This window comes from Parastagonospora nodorum (genome assembly GCF_000146915.1).
Source record: "Parastagonospora nodorum SN15 chromosome Unknown scaffold_5, whole genome shotgun sequence".
NCBI lineage: Eukaryota > Fungi > Ascomycota > Dothideomycetes > Pleosporales > Phaeosphaeriaceae > Parastagonospora > Parastagonospora nodorum.
Genome location: NW_001884553.1, coordinates 390659 through 404963, shown reverse-complemented (window position 1 = coordinate 404963; position 14305 = coordinate 390659). Strand labels below are relative to the sequence as shown.

The window sequence follows — 14305 nt, the reverse complement described above, 5'->3', positions numbered from 1 at the left end:
TGCATGCAAAACATTCGAACGCGAGAAAAGTAACAGTGAGTAGCCATAAGAGTTATCATTGCTTGATGAACGATGCGTACACGAAGTAAGGTGAACTCCAAGTCGCACTTCTGGGCAATCACAAACCGCTACGCATCAGCCAGTAGAGAATCAACGACTATCGACACGCCTGCGTCTTTGAAACGAGCGTCAATCGATGTGTTCGAAGAACTTGCCGAGCACTGGCTTACGAAGAGGTTTGCGACAAGGAGACGATTCATCGAAGTTCGAAGAATCTAAAAGACACAGCAATTAGCGCTTGACTCCATTGATCTGCCCATTGGGTTGTCTATGGCCGTTCAGCTTGCCATTCGCAGTACTCTGAGGTGGTGGCGGAGGCGGAGGCGGTGGCACTGGGCCGAATGGACGCCGCTCCGGTACTGCCTCGACGGCATCCTCTTCTGTATCGTCGTCATAATCCCCACTGCCTTCCTCTTCCTCGTAGTCATCCTCCTCCTCGTAGTCGCTCTCCGTCACTTCCTCGTCCTCCTCCAACTCCGCCATTGGCACCTGACCTCGTCCTTGAGCTTGCATGCCGCGACACAGTGTTTCGAGACGAGCAATCTTCTTCCGTTGGTCTTCGATTTCCTTTGTTTTTCTCGCAAGGTCCTCTTGCCATTTCTGTCGCTCTTCCACCATTTCGCCTATATTGCGATTTGTGATTTCCTTGTGCCGTTGCAACTGCTGGTTTTCTTTCTCTAGGCGCTTGGTCTTCTTTGACATTTCTTCCATTTCCTTGCGGAAGGTAAGAAACAGGTCGTTTGAATTGTTGAGTGTCTCCTCAACCTGCATCTAGTCAGTATTAACCATGATGCCATGTGACCAACAAGGGGGCAATCGGTGGACATACCTGCTTGAACTTCTCCACGTAGATGTTCAGTTGCGTGCGAAGCTCAGTTTCCGTCTGCGAAAAGGTCGAAACCTGTCGAGTGAGCTGGTGGGACTTTGAGGACTCTGCCTCCTGTTGTTTGCGCTGCTGTTCTAGACGGGCCATTTGGTACTGTATTTCAAGTTCTTTCGTCCGTAGTAATGAATGAAACTGCAGCTCGCGCAGCTCGTATTGATCGATGAAGGACTTGAACTTTTGCCGAAATCTGACAAGCATTAGCAGGATAGATGTGTGCGGATGGTGCTGCATACAGTTCGTCCAGTTCCACGTCGGCTTGGTTTTGCGGTTCAGGTTGACTTTGCGCCGCGATACAATCATCCACGTCCTTCAACAGATACTCGAGGCGGTCATGTAGTTCTTGACGGGCAGTAGACTCGCTTGTCTCAAGCTTGTGCAGTTCGTCCTTGAGCTTCTTATTCTCTTTTGCGAAGTCACGCGACAGTTTGTCCAGCTTGTCTTTCATGGTGGTAACCTTGTTCAGCTCGGAACGCTGCGCATCCTTCTCTTTCTGGAGCTGATCTCCGCGCTTCTTCGCTTTCTGGTGCTCGCGTTCGGTGCGCTTCATGTCGGACAGCAGTTCGGTATATCGCTTCTGGACGGTCTCGAGGCGTAGAAGCGGTTGGTCCATATTCGACAAGAGGGAGGATAGCTCGCGGTTCGCTTTCTTGACTTCGCGCTCTATCACGGCATGTCAGCCAGCGGTCCATACAGCAAGGATGCCCAAGCCCTTTTCAATGTGCGCAAAACAAGCCGCCACTTCCACCTCGTCCACAGTCCCTGTCACGTAGTAAAAAGGTACCCACCAATCTCGAGTTCTTGCTCTTTGTCACCGGCCTGGTCCAGCTCGAGCTGAGCAATCTTGGCCTGGATCTGCTTCTGCTGCTCCGAGGGATCGGCAGCCTTCTTCCCCTTGCCCTTCTTTGCTGGCGCTGGCGCAGGCGCAGGCGCGGGGGCGGGGGCCTGCTGTGCGGGAGCCATGGTTGCAGAGGACGACGAAGACACGCTTCGGCTTGCTTCGTGATGCGGGCGGGCGTGAGCAGACGTCGGCTGGCGCTGTTGAGCAACGGTCGCCATAAGACCGTGACTCGTCGATTCGGCGCCTCAGCTACTCCCACACGCTGGTGACGTCTCTGCGATGCTGTGCACGGCGCACCCAAAAGCTAGCAGTCGGTCCAGGTGTTGCTACGGGCACGGGATGCGCATTCGTCCTTGCAGAGCCCAGATGCACGATGCGCGAGGTGGGTGTTTCGTCCGCTGACGTTTCGGAAGTGCTTTGGTAGGGCGTCCGATGCAGCGGCGTGGTGCAGCGGAAGTAGGCCAGTTGCGATGGATGGTGTTAGTCGTCGAGGGCGCGGGCCTGCAGGGAACATGCACGGTAATGGGGCACTGTCTCGTGGCGGGATGGGTGTCGAGGAAGGAGGGGACGCAGAGACTACTTGATGGTTTCGCAAGTCACGGTCACGGTACGCCAGCTTCACAGCTCCACCACGGCCTCGAGACGAATATCCACAGTCTGCGAAGACGGCACTGCAACAATGGTCCCGCGCGATACTCGACGTCTACTGCGCTGCATGAGCCCTACAGGCCGTTCCACGCTCACTCGTCTTAGTAATTTTGCGGGCTAAACTCGATGGGTGCACGGCCAATCGGCGTCAGAGGGCGCGTCATTCACGGCGGCGGCGATGATGTGACAATTTTTGGACGAGACTCATGACAAGACACCCATAATCTCGACCATGCTCCGCTCCACCCGCAGCCAGTTCCGGAACTCGCGAGCTGCAAGGACAAATGTGCTGCGCCCAGCACAGACCCTTCGACGAGGATATGCAGCAATAACAGACGTCTCCAACTTTCCCAAGCCGGGCGAGAAGCTCCATGGCTTCACCCTCCAGCGCGTCAAGCAGGTGCCGGAGCTGGAGTTGACGGCTCTGCATCTGCAACACGACAAGACCGGTGCCGAGTATCTGCACATTGCCCGCGACGACGCCAACAATGTCTTCTCCATCGGCTTCAAGACCAACCCGCCAGATGCGACGGGCGTGCCACACATCTTGGAGCACACCACGTTATGTGGCAGCGAGAGGTATGATGCATTCGGATGAATTCATCTGCAAGAAAGCTCACCGTCCCAGGTATCCCATTCGCGACCCCTTCTTCAAGATGCTTCCACGTTCTCTCTCGAACTTCATGAACGCCTGGACATTCCCCGACCACACTGGCTACCCCTTCGCCACCACAAACGCCCAGGACTTCAAGAACCTCATGTCCGTGTACCTCGATGCGACGCTACATCCATTGCTGAAAGAGAACGATTTCACGCAGGAGGGGTGGCGCATTGGACCCGAGAACCCACTGGCAGCAGAAACAGACGACCCCAGCGCAAAGCGTCTGGTCTTCAAGGGTGTCGTATACAACGAGATGAAGGGCCAGATGTCGGATGCGAGCTATCTATTCTACACCAGGTTCCAGGATGTCCTCTTTCCTGCCATCAATAACTCGGGAGGTGATCCCCAGAAGATCACTGACCTTACATGGGAGCAGCTACGCAAGTTCCATGCGGACCATTACCACCCCAGCAACGCGAAAATCCTGACATACGGAGACATGCCACTCACAGATCACTTGAAAGAGGTCGACCTGCGGTTGAACGGGTTTGACAGGATAAAGGTCGACCAAGATGTTAAGGCACCCATCACCCTAGATGCGCCCAAGGATATCGTCGTGTCTGGCCCACTGGATCCCTTAGTACCCAAAGATAAGCAGTACAAGACATCGGTCACCTGGTTGATGGGCGACACGGCCGACGCTACAGAGAACTTTGCCCTGGGAGTCCTGAGTAGTCTACTCATGAGTGGCTACGGGTCTCCTTTGTATCGCAACCTAATTGAGTCAGGGCTGGGCGCTGACTTCAGCGCGAATACCGGTTACGACAGTGCAGGCAGACGTGGCGTGTTCTCGATAGGACTCGACGCTGTCAAGGCTGACGACGTGCCCAAAGTTCGGGAAGCTATTGCAAAGACCTTCCACGAGGTGCGCAAGAATGGCTTTGACAAAATTAAGGTGGACGGAATTCTGCATCAGCTTGAACTGTCCTTGAAGCACAAGACAGCCAACTTTGGCATGGGTATGATACAGAGATTGAAGCCCAGCTGGTTCAATGGCATCGATCCTATGGAAGCGCTGGCGTGGCAAGAGACTGTCGACGCATTCCAAGCCAAGCATGCCGAGGGGGACTATCTCGAAAGCTTGATTGAAAAGTACCTGTTCACGGAGAACACTTTGACTTTCACAATGCAACCGTCAGAAACATTCAGCCAGGAGCTAGTGGAAGAAGAGAACCAGAGACTAGCATCTAAGATTCTCGAGACAACGAAACAATTTCCCAGCGAGGAGGAAGCGCAAAAATACTTAGAGCAAAGAGAGCTCCAGTTGCTGGAAGTGCAGGAGAACGCAAGGAATGAAGACTTGAGCTGTTTGCCAACAGTCCACGTCAAGGACATCCCACGTGAAAAGGAAAGGAAACCGTTGCGCCAGACCAATCTCGATGGAGTCAAGGTGCAATGGCGTGAAGCGCCCACTAATGGCTTGACATATTTCCGCGCGGTGCACAAGCTGCAGGATTTACCAGACGAGCTGAGGGAACTGATTCCCTTGTACACTAGTGCCATCATGCGCCTAGGCACGAAGGAGAAGACGATGGAGCAGCTCGAGGAGCTCATTAAACTGAAGACTGGTGGCATCTCTGTCGGATATCACTCCTCACAATCGCCACTATCGCTTGAGTCGTACGAGGAAGGCATGGCCTTTTCGGGTTATGCTTTTGACCGCAACATCCCAGACATGTATGAGCTACTCCGGACCATAATACAAGAGACGGATTTCGACGGACCGGAAGCGGAGAAGAAAATCCGGGAGCTGCTCCAGAGTTCAGCCAGTGGCGCGATCAACTCGATAGCAGAGTCCGGCCACTCGTTCGCTATGCGGTATGCTGAAGCTGGTATAAGTCCTGTGGGACGACTTACAGAGGAGACTGGCGGTCTGACACAAGTCAAGCTCACCAGCACTCTATCATCATTGGATTCGCTCAGCGAGGTGATCCAGAAGCTCAAGGCCATTCAGTCATTCACCATTGCCAACAGCAGCCAAATGCGAGTAGCACTAAACTGCGGACCCGAAAGCGCAACGCCGAACCAAGACGCCTTACGCCATTTCTTAACCAGTCTCCCCAGGTCGGTCGACGTCCCGAGCACAAAACAGCAGGCCCAATATCCCCGCAACGCGAAGTCTTTCTTCCCCCTTCCATACCAGGTCTACTATTCCGCCCGCGCCGTCCCCACGGTACCTTACACCGACCCGTCCTCCGCACCCCTCGAAATCCTCGCCAAACTCCTCACCTTCAAGCAACTCCACCCTGAGATCCGCGAGAAGGGCGGCGCATACGGCGGCGGCGCATACGCACGCGGTCTCGGCGGCCTCTTCGGCATGTACTCGTACCGCGACCCGAACCCACAGAACTCAATGAAAATCATGAGCGAAGCGGGTGCATGGGCACGAGAGCGCGCCTGGACTGCCCAGGATCTCGAAGAAGCCAAACTCAGCGCTTTCCAGGGCTACGACGCGCCTCAGAGCGTTTCGAGAGAGGGCATGCGCCTGTTCCTTAGCGGCGTTACGGACGACATGTTGCAGCGAGCGTCGGGAGAGACTGCTCGACGTCACCGCCGAGCAAGTGAAATCCGTGGCGGACGAGTTCCTCGTCAAGCGCGCGGGTGAAGCTAGTGTGGCTATCCTTGGTGAGAAGAAGGATTGGGCTAACGAGGCGAATGGCTGGGAGTTTAGGGACTTGGGCATGGCGGCGGAGAAGATCGAAGAGGTTGCGCAGATGCAGGATGCTTGATTCCGACGACTATGATGACGAAGAAGCGACGTGTATATTCACATGTAACATAACTCTACTCTAGCATTGGCGGCGTCTTGCAAGCATTTGGTAAGCGGAGCAATGCATCTACCTATCGCCCTTTCCCCTTCACCCTCACCCTCACTTTTTCTCCCACCCCCTCGTCACGGCCGGAAAATCATTCCCCCCCTTTCCACCCGGTCATAGCGCCCCCCCTCCACATCTCCCTCCTCTTCCCCCTTCCCTTAGTCCCAAACACACCAAACCAGCGCATTCGAACAGAACGCCAGACGTCCAGCCCTCCCCATGGCTGCGACAGTCTGCATTCCTCCCGGGGAATTCCACGCGCAAGAAGAATTCGGCTGCTGTCTACCCAGTTTCCAAGGAGGCTTGGTGAGGAGCGGCCGAGGCAAGCACTTTCAGAACTGCCTGTGAGCGAGACTTTTCTCTGGGCGGACTAAATGTGGAGGTACATTATTTGTTAAGTGAGATGGTGGAGTGAGGATTGAGTAGTAGGTAGTGATATGTAAGGTGTAGGGAGGGACGAGTGGTGTGATGAATGTTAGCAGGCGATGTGAGTGTCACTTGTATGGTGTGATGTTCCTTGAGCCTTGTACGGGACATGTCACGACACGACGGTCCAGATGATTCGCTTTTTTGAAGGAGGCAGGAATTGGACATGGGGCACACATGGCATTGATATGCTCTAGCAGCCACTATTGTCTTCTGAATGTGATCCTAGTATTTCTTGTTCCATCACATCCCCGTTCCCCTTCGATCCGCCGAGGTAGAAATCTAGTTGATCTTCTTGAGCTCAACCTCGCTATCACACTTATTAGCATCTATCCTCTCTGCACCAACAGTAATCTCCAACTTACAAGATGAGGTCCGAGTTCGGGGGAATCAGACCAGGGAACGCCTGGCTGCCGTAGGCAAAGTCGCTGGTGATGTCGAGGCGCGCCTTCTCGCCGAGCTTCATGGTGACGACGCCCTCGTCCCAGCCTATTACGATGTGTTAGATGCGAAATCAAAGTTGAAGTCGGGGTATGAAGAGAGGGAGGTACATACCCTTGATGACACGTCCAACGCCAATAGGTGTCTGGAAAGATCCGCGACCGGTCGTAGAGTCGAACTGCTTGCCCTTCTCCTCGGGCTGGCCTGGAGTGCGCAACCATCCGGTGTACCTATCAGACCAAACACATTAGCCCAAATCCATTCCCTCTCACCACCCAGTGCTTAGAAATACATACTCCATGGTAACCGTGTCCCCCTTCTGCGGGCTCGCGCCGCTTCCCTCGCTAATAACCGTCTTCTGTACACCCATGATGGCTGCAGTTCCGCTGAATGATCTGATGACTGTAGGTGCGGCTTGTCGGAGTGGGCGGGAGAAGTTTGTAAAGCTAGGAAGCATTGGAGCGGAGGCGGGGTGTTTGTAGCGGTTTCTTGGTGGGGTAGCTTGCAAGAGCTGGCTGCGCTGGTACCGAGATCGACGCGCTCAGCCACGATGCAAGGGCCGCCTGGAAGCAGGGCAGGAACGTTGGTGAGATGCAGTGATCTGCGCGAGATTTTGCTGGTTTGAGGGAGGGGGAATCCACTATGGCGTATTGCGTGATGAGGAGGTGAGAGATGATTGCACGTGGAGGGCAGGGCGGTGGAGGCGTATGACGAAGGATGCAGGATGGGTGAGGCATCAACAGCAAGAGCAGATTATTACACCAATCAAGCAAGAAGAATTTCTTGTGTGGTTGACAGATTACAAATGTGCAAACGTTTTGAATCGCTATTCACAGGTCGAAGTCATGACCTCAGGGAGCGAGCCCATTGATGTGAGGACATCTCTGTACAGTGAGGCTGTGCCCAATATGTATTGTTTGCTTTGAACTCATGCTCGTTATCTTACACATGCTAAAATGCAATCACTTTTAATCTACCAGCTACGGTCAAGGAAGCTCATATCCAGACCAAAATGTCTAGATAGTGACACAGTGACGCCAGAGAGCACTACCTGGTGCTCCTCGCCCTCGTAATCTTGCGCCTCCTCGCCTCACCGTTGAGGTTTTGTGCAGTAGCGCTCTGGATAGCTTCTTCGTCTTCAGGAAGATCGGATGACTCAAGGAAGGGCTCATCGACAAGCTCCTTCTTTCCGAGGACGCGGCCAACGGACTGGTTGTAGGCGAATTTGGGGAGCTTGAAGAGAACGGTGTCGAAGATGGTGGGCTGGGATTCGGAATCAGGCTATTTTTGATTTAGCTCAAGTCATATCGAGGACCCGAATGAGTACTTACGTCAAGCAGGAACTCTCCCTTCACACCATCCTCAGTCTGCTCTTCCAAGAAGACGTTGCCAACAGAGTCCACAATGAGTACCTTGCCGTTCTCAGCGACGATGCGCTTCTTCGCTCCTTGAGGTCCCGAAGTAAGCTCAGCCTCGACAGGAGTGCTGATGCCAGTGGCGCGGGCAGTTCGTACAGCCTGAACCTTCTTGCCCTTCTTAGTGGCCTCCTTGTCCATGGCGCGTTTCTCGCGACGGTTCCTGGGGACAAACTGCTCCTCGGCGGGATCCTTCTCCTCAGGCTTGTCTTCCCATTCCTGAGTGTTCACAGGTTCGACGCCGGGGATGCCTTGAATAGCGCTCTCGTCACCCCAGGCAGTCTTCCGCGCATGGCGGATGTAGCGCTGAACGAACTCCCTGCGACGCCTCCAGCCCACGAGCAGGGCAAAGTAGTGCATGCCTCCACCAAAGACGGCGAAACAGCCGAACAGCACGGACATAAGGCCAGGTCGGAATCGGTTGTAGTAGTAGCCACTGCCTCTCCAAGCTGGGAAGCCATTCCTCACGAAGTGGTCGTATCGCTGGCGCTCGGGACCCTTGAGGAGGTTGGCAATGACTGAGAGCCTCTGGTAGCTTTGAGTGACCTTCTTGACGTGCGCATCGATTTCCTTCTTAGATGGCCCCTTGGCGCCCGTCTTGCCCGCCTTCTTCTGGGCCTTCTGCCATTCGTTGATGAAGTTCTGGCGGGCCTTGTCGGGGTGGAGTCGTGCAGACTTCTTGCGGTACGCCTTGTTCAATTCGTCCTGCGATGCGCTGGGCTTGACGCCGAGGAGGTCGTAGAAGGTGACATTGTTGCCCTCTGCTTTGGCAACTTCATCGCGGACACGGAAGATCTCGTGGTCTATTGTGAAAGGTCAGCATGCGCGGCCTCGACTGGATGCATTTATGTGGGGAGCTGCAAGGCCACATGTCGTCTTGAGAGAGCTCGACATGGGCTGCATGTAGTGGAACTATAAGAAATGTACGTACCCTCTTTGGTCCAGGCAGCTGCGAAGGCCGCGAAGAGGCACACGACCAATACGAGAAGCGCGTTCGACTTCATGGCGGTGGTGTTGCGAGAAGACCACGGGGAGCTGGGAGAAATGCGGGTGATGGGCTTGTGCAGCCGGGAGTCGAGTAGTGCGGTGAACCGCTGGAGATACTAGACGTGGCCCAATCAAGCTGGAGCGGTCCGGAGAAAGCACAGGAATTGAGGGATAAAAGCAGCCTTCATCCGTGGTTGTGACGGTCTCTTCTTCGCCAATTCGCTTTCCCCAAGAAAAAAGTTGCAGACATGAAAGGTGGCTTCAGCATGTGAGGCTCGGCCCGTGCACGCTGGTCCCTGAGATTCGCGCAACGCAAGGCAGGGGCTATCGAGAGTTTAACGTACGTTGGACAGCGACACGTACGCCTTCTCCTGGCCAACCGTCCTTCACTCTCTTTGATCTCGGATAGCCCGCATCAGCTGCGCCACCCACTTGCGACTCTCGCAGTTACCGTAAGACAGCCATATCCCACATACAATCTCTCTTGACTGTTGAGAGGCCACATATCTCAGCCATCACCGCCTCAAATCATACCAGCAGCTAACACCACGTCCAACGCAGACCCCAAAGCACAATCCGAATCTTCACGCTCCTCGAAAATCTCGCAGAACCTCAACAAATCCACGAGCATCATGTCCCGCTTCAGCATCCCCATCGACGCCCTGACGTCGCGCGTGAACCTCTCCGGACGTTTCGACGGCCTGCGCAACACGTCGATATCTTCGCGCTTCGCCAACCTGCGGCCCATCTCCGAATTCCTCGATGTCAAGCGCATCTCTAAACCCGCCAACTTTGGCGAGGTCCAGAGCAGGGTCAACTACAACCTGGGCTACTTCTCGAGCAACTATGCCGCCGTCTTTGCCATGCTCAGCATATACAGTCTCTTGAACAATTTGCTGATGCTGTTCGTCATCTGCCTGGTCATTGGCGGCATGTACGGAATCGGCAAGCTCCAGGGCAACGACCTTGAAATTGCCGGCTACCGCGCAACCACGTCCCAGTTGTACACAGCATTGTTCATCATCGCAGTTCCTCTGGGTCTGTTCTCATCTCCCTTCACCACTGTGCTCTGGCTCATCGGAGCCTCTGGTGTCACCATACTGGGTCACGCTGCGTTTCTCGACAAACCAATCGAGACAGCTTTTTCAGAGGAGGCGGTCTAAGTGGTCGGCCGCGAACTCCTTACTCTATGCCCTCATGGGGAAGACCATCAGGGGCGCAAGATGCGGGGAGATATTTAGAGGGGGCGAAGGACGATGTTTATAGATTTCAAGAGCTCAACAGCGACGACGAAAAGAATGGTGTTTCATTAGATCATGGTTCCAACCAGGTTTCGAATGGGAAGCAATTGCACAATCCGGATGACCTTTATTTCAACGACATGGACATCAGAGCATGGGAGCGGCGTTCTTCCGCGTTGGAGGGGTCCCCATATGATGTTGGGTACGATATGCAAGAAGAGGACGAGGGCTATTATGACGATGCGGGGGAACCTGTCTCTCGTGCTGAATATGAGGAGCTGCTTTTCAGCAGAGTCCTTGACAAGATCCGAGTAGCGCGTGCAGTGGGCAACCCTGACGTGCAGCTCAGTCCGGAGGAGCTTGAAGCATACCAATCGAGACTGTATGGCGCCAGATCACCCACAACGCGGTCACAACCAAAGTCTCCTCGAATGGACGATACAGCCAGCGTACACAGCGTCAACACCAGTCGCCCTGGCCACTCGAGTTCAAGCAAATCAAAGTCAAAGAAGGGCGAGCCGCGAAGCTCATTGTTCAGCTCCAAGCCAAAAAAGGAAAAGCGCTCTGAACGCCATAGGACTGTCTCCAATGTATCGAGCGGCTCGAGTCAAATTGCACCTGGCTTTGTCATACCTGGACCAGACGGGCAGCGGATATATACTCCCATCAATGCATACCAGGGCAGTCTGGCACGGGATCCCGATCATCGATCCCAACCAGGCTCTCGTTCGGTATCTGGTAGCAGTCAGGCGCATGGCGGTTACCCTCACAGCATCGCTCCAAGTGAGATCGCAAGGGACATCCCTGGGGCATTTTCCGGATTTGCAACTCCTGCGCACTCGTATCGTTCGACTTCTCCTTCACGACAGGGGCGTTCCACAACGCTTCAGCAATCGGCTCAAGAATCCAACGGATCTCGTGTTCGCTCGCCCTCGATACAGACTGCCAATCTCGTCCCATTTCCAATCGAGCCATACCAATACCAAAGCTTCAGTCCGACGTCCTCGTCCTCTCAGCCTTCGCCGCAGCTTCAATACACGCGCAGACCAAGTGCTCCGGCTTCCGAGGCTAGTTACACCTCAATGCCGCGCCGTGTCCCTGTGCCAGGACAGCCCGCAATAGCCGTCGGCAACAGTCATTTCGATGCCTCTCCTACCCAAGCATCTTATCCGAGCCCAGCGGTTGAGGTTGTTCCCGAGCCGGTGTCAGTACAGCCTGCTAAAGCTAGCGGAAGCGGTAAAGATGGGGAAAGGCGCCGTAAAGGTGGTAAGAGCAAGAAGAGGACGTAATATCATGTGCATTCATGCTCTACCCGTGTCACTGTTCAAGTAGTATCACTGATGACTACTCCATGTTTGTTTCTGCCAGCTTTACATTAGTCTAGTCTTAATGATGTACCAATTTCGTCGAATTCTAGTTCTTTGCACCTCGCTTGTCTCAGATCGCTTTAAAGCTACGTCTGGTCAGAACATATGCAGTGGAGCTTAACATTACATGAACCTTCACATATGGAGGGCGCACATGGTCCAAGCTCCAATCCATCACCCTACGTCATGGGTAAACCGCGAAACCACCTTGCCCTTTGAGCCGCGTTTATGTTGCAAGTTTGCTCTGCACTTTTACCCAAATACACCTGACATTTACCCACCCTCCTCAAACCCTCTGGAACCCTAACATACACCACATCAACCACACATCTACGTCTCGACCATGGGTAAGTTTCAGAATCGCCTCGTTCGTAGGCGTCAACTAACAACCTCACAGCAGGTGCAGACTACTACAAAGTGCTGGAAGTCGACTCCAAAGCAACCCAGCAACAAGTCCGCGATGCCTACAAAAAAGCCGCCCTAAAGCACCACCCGGACCGCGTCCCCTCCGACTCCCCAGAGCGCACCGCCCGCACAAAACGCTTCCAGCAAATCAACGACGCATACTACACCCTCTCGGACCCCACGCGCAGGCGCGACTACGACGCCGCCAGGACATACAACAGCTGGACGGGCACGACGGCCACTCCCGAGGAGGAAGATGTTCCTAGTGGAGGTGGTGGAGGAGGCGGCTTTGGCTCCTTCCCCTGGTCCGCCTTTGGATTCGGCAGCGCACCCGCCGGTAACACGGAAGAATCACACAATCGCTTCAGCGAAGAGCAGTTCGGCGGGATCTTCGAGGAGATGCTGCGCGAAGAGGGCATGGCGAATCAAGACGCGTCGCCGACGGGCAAGTTCTGGAGTATCGTTGGTGGACTGAGTGGAGGCGCGATGGGCTTCATAGTGGCGAATTTCCCGGGTATGTTGGCGGGGGCGGTGGCGGGGAATCGGTTGGGCAGTGTGAGGGATGCGAAGGGGAAGAGCGTGTATGAGGTTTTTAGGGAGTTGCCGCAGGGGGATAAGGCGAAGTTGTTGAGTGAGATGGCGGCGAAGGTTTTTGCGAATGTTGTTAGTGGGTAGGTGGTTGGTGTGGACTTACGAGTGATGGGCGTGGGCACGACTTTCTTTGGTATAGATAGAGATATCCTGGATTATGTTTTCTTGGGAAGCGCTGTGAGGTTATGTAGACATGATATGAAATGAGCAACAGCATGAAGCTGCACCATATTAGTTCCCATGCATATCATCTCGTCTTTGATCTATACATAAGGGAAGATTGGTACATTTTATAAGCTAAAACTATGTACCGAGACAAGGAACAAATAACTAAAAAGGGTCCGCCCCGCTGCAAAGGTATCCCAGGCGACCAAAGAGATATTTTGCGTGTATCCTGAACGCCGGAGCCTCCTGGCCCCAAAGGGCATCATGGGGATTAATGTCGTCGATCGTCGCAGCATAAACGAAAAAAATGAGGGGGTATGTATGTCCACGAGCTCCACCAGCCAGCCCACCTGATCCTCCTCTTACTCATGTTCGTGCATGGCCCTTTCATGCAAAACACACCGAAACTCCCACTCCCCCCGCCTCTCCCTCTGTTCCTCGTTTACATAAATTTACTCGCCATGCCCGCCAAACTCGCCAGCGAACTTATTCCGCCCGCCAGACTCTGCGCCGTGCCAATTCCGCCCGCAAGCGTCTGCATGTCGATTCCACCCGAATCCCTCCTTTGTCCTCCTCCCTCTACTATCCCGAGTTATCCCCTCGGCTGCCATAATATCCTCCCCGCATGCCCGCTGCCACTATACCCGCCCCCTCGCGGTCCCCGCGCCATGGTTCCCCATCTCCGGTTAAGTTGACGCCGAACTGGCGGGCGAGCTTGTGCAGCACGCCGCCGCTCACGAGCGGCATGATGACCATGAAAAACACCTTGTACGGGTGGCGCTGGGCATAGCGCCAGATTTCGCGCAAGGAAGTGGTCGTAGTTTGGCGTACAGGTAGGATATGTAGCCGTCGCGGGGGGGAGCGCTTGTAGCGTGATGTTGAGGCCCGGTGCGAGGAGGAGTAGGTTGAGCCAGCGTAGGAGCGGGCGTAGCCCGGGCGTGAGGATGCGCGGCGGGGCGAGCCGAAGGGGTTCGGGAGCCAGCCCATGTTGGTGTGGGTGAGGGTGGGTTTGGGGGTGAGGGCGGTAGTGTAGGGTGTGGTTGAGGATGGGGTGCGCACTGCTGATGGAGGGATGCGGTGGACGTGTGTGTAGTGTGTAGCCCAGCGCATTCAGCGCAAAGGGAGGTAAATAAGGGTAGTGTAAGGCAGCCCAGCGCTATGGATCGGGTTGTGGTAGGGCTGTGATGCGAATCGCAACAAGTCGATAAGATGAGATGACTCCCAAAAGTGCCAGCGCAGCTGAGGGTGCAAGAGTCTGGATGTGATCCGGTGTGGGTGGGTCGATCTTGGGCTTCAATGGGGGTGTGTATACAAAACAAGGCTTGTGAAGTAAGGTAGTAGCTTTGAGCTCCCAGCCA

The 14305-nt window shown here is 54.6% G+C and overlaps 9 protein-coding genes across 9 annotated transcripts; 5 read left to right on the top strand and 4 right to left on the bottom strand.

Moving 5' to 3' along the window:
• Window positions 1–291: 291 nt before the first annotated feature.
• SNOG_03535 (hypothetical protein) lies at window positions 292–1906 on the bottom strand (the record flags this gene model as incomplete). Its single annotated transcript, XM_001794041.1, has 5 exons — window positions 292–825; window positions 890–1133; window positions 1180–1604; window positions 1638–1705; window positions 1732–1906. The coding sequence occupies 5 exons, from the start codon at window positions 1904–1906 to the stop codon at window positions 292–294; spliced, it is 1446 nt and encodes a 481-aa protein (XP_001794093.1).
• A 758-nt stretch (window positions 1907–2664) lies between these two features.
• SNOG_03534 (hypothetical protein) lies at window positions 2665–5822 on the top strand (the record flags this gene model as incomplete). The annotated part of the gene is made up of 3 exons (XM_001794040.1): window positions 2665–3011; window positions 3061–5580; window positions 5615–5822. 3 exons carry the CDS (start codon window positions 2665–2667, stop codon window positions 5820–5822), a joined length of 3075 nt encoding a protein of 1024 aa, XP_001794092.1.
• A 676-nt stretch (window positions 5823–6498) lies between these two features.
• SNOG_03533 (hypothetical protein) lies at window positions 6499–7233 on the bottom strand (the record flags this gene model as incomplete). Its single annotated transcript, XM_001794039.1, has 4 exons — window positions 6499–6645; window positions 6701–6824; window positions 6891–7006; window positions 7073–7233. The coding sequence occupies 4 exons, from the start codon at window positions 7231–7233 to the stop codon at window positions 6618–6620; spliced, it is 429 nt and encodes a 142-aa protein (XP_001794091.1). The 3' UTR covers window positions 6499–6617.
• On the top strand, window positions 7148–7376 carry SNOG_03532 (hypothetical protein; the record flags this gene model as incomplete). Its single annotated transcript, XM_001794038.1, has 2 exons — window positions 7148–7180; window positions 7278–7376. The coding sequence occupies 2 exons, from the start codon at window positions 7148–7150 to the stop codon at window positions 7374–7376; spliced, it is 132 nt and encodes a 43-aa protein (XP_001794090.1).
• Window positions 7377–7823: 447 nt separating this feature from the next.
• On the bottom strand, window positions 7824–9195 carry SNOG_03531 (hypothetical protein; the record flags this gene model as incomplete). Its single annotated transcript, XM_001794037.1, has 3 exons — window positions 7824–8039; window positions 8108–8994; window positions 9123–9195. The coding sequence occupies 3 exons, from the start codon at window positions 9193–9195 to the stop codon at window positions 7824–7826; spliced, it is 1176 nt and encodes a 391-aa protein (XP_001794089.1).
• A 615-nt stretch (window positions 9196–9810) lies between these two features.
• On the top strand, window positions 9811–10496 carry SNOG_03530 (hypothetical protein; the record flags this gene model as incomplete). The annotated part of the gene is made up of 1 exon (XM_001794036.1): window positions 9811–10496. The coding sequence occupies one exon, from the start codon at window positions 9811–9813 to the stop codon at window positions 10339–10341; it is 531 nt and encodes a 176-aa protein (XP_001794088.1). The 3' UTR covers window positions 10342–10496.
• A 63-nt stretch (window positions 10497–10559) lies between these two features.
• Window positions 10560–11708, top strand: SNOG_03529 (hypothetical protein; the record flags this gene model as incomplete). Its single annotated transcript, XM_001794035.1, has 1 exon — window positions 10560–11708. The coding sequence occupies one exon, from the start codon at window positions 10560–10562 to the stop codon at window positions 11706–11708; it is 1149 nt and encodes a 382-aa protein (XP_001794087.1).
• A 421-nt stretch (window positions 11709–12129) lies between these two features.
• On the top strand, window positions 12130–12866 carry SNOG_03528 (hypothetical protein; the record flags this gene model as incomplete). Its single annotated transcript, XM_001794034.1, has 2 exons — window positions 12130–12133; window positions 12184–12866. The coding sequence occupies 2 exons, from the start codon at window positions 12130–12132 to the stop codon at window positions 12864–12866; spliced, it is 687 nt and encodes a 228-aa protein (XP_001794086.1).
• Window positions 12867–13529: 663 nt separating this feature from the next.
• Window positions 13530–13934, bottom strand: SNOG_03527 (hypothetical protein; the record flags this gene model as incomplete). The annotated part of the gene is made up of 1 exon (XM_001794033.1): window positions 13530–13934. One exon carries the CDS (start codon window positions 13932–13934, stop codon window positions 13530–13532), a length of 405 nt encoding a protein of 134 aa, XP_001794085.1.
• Window positions 13935–14305: the final 371 nt, after the last annotated feature.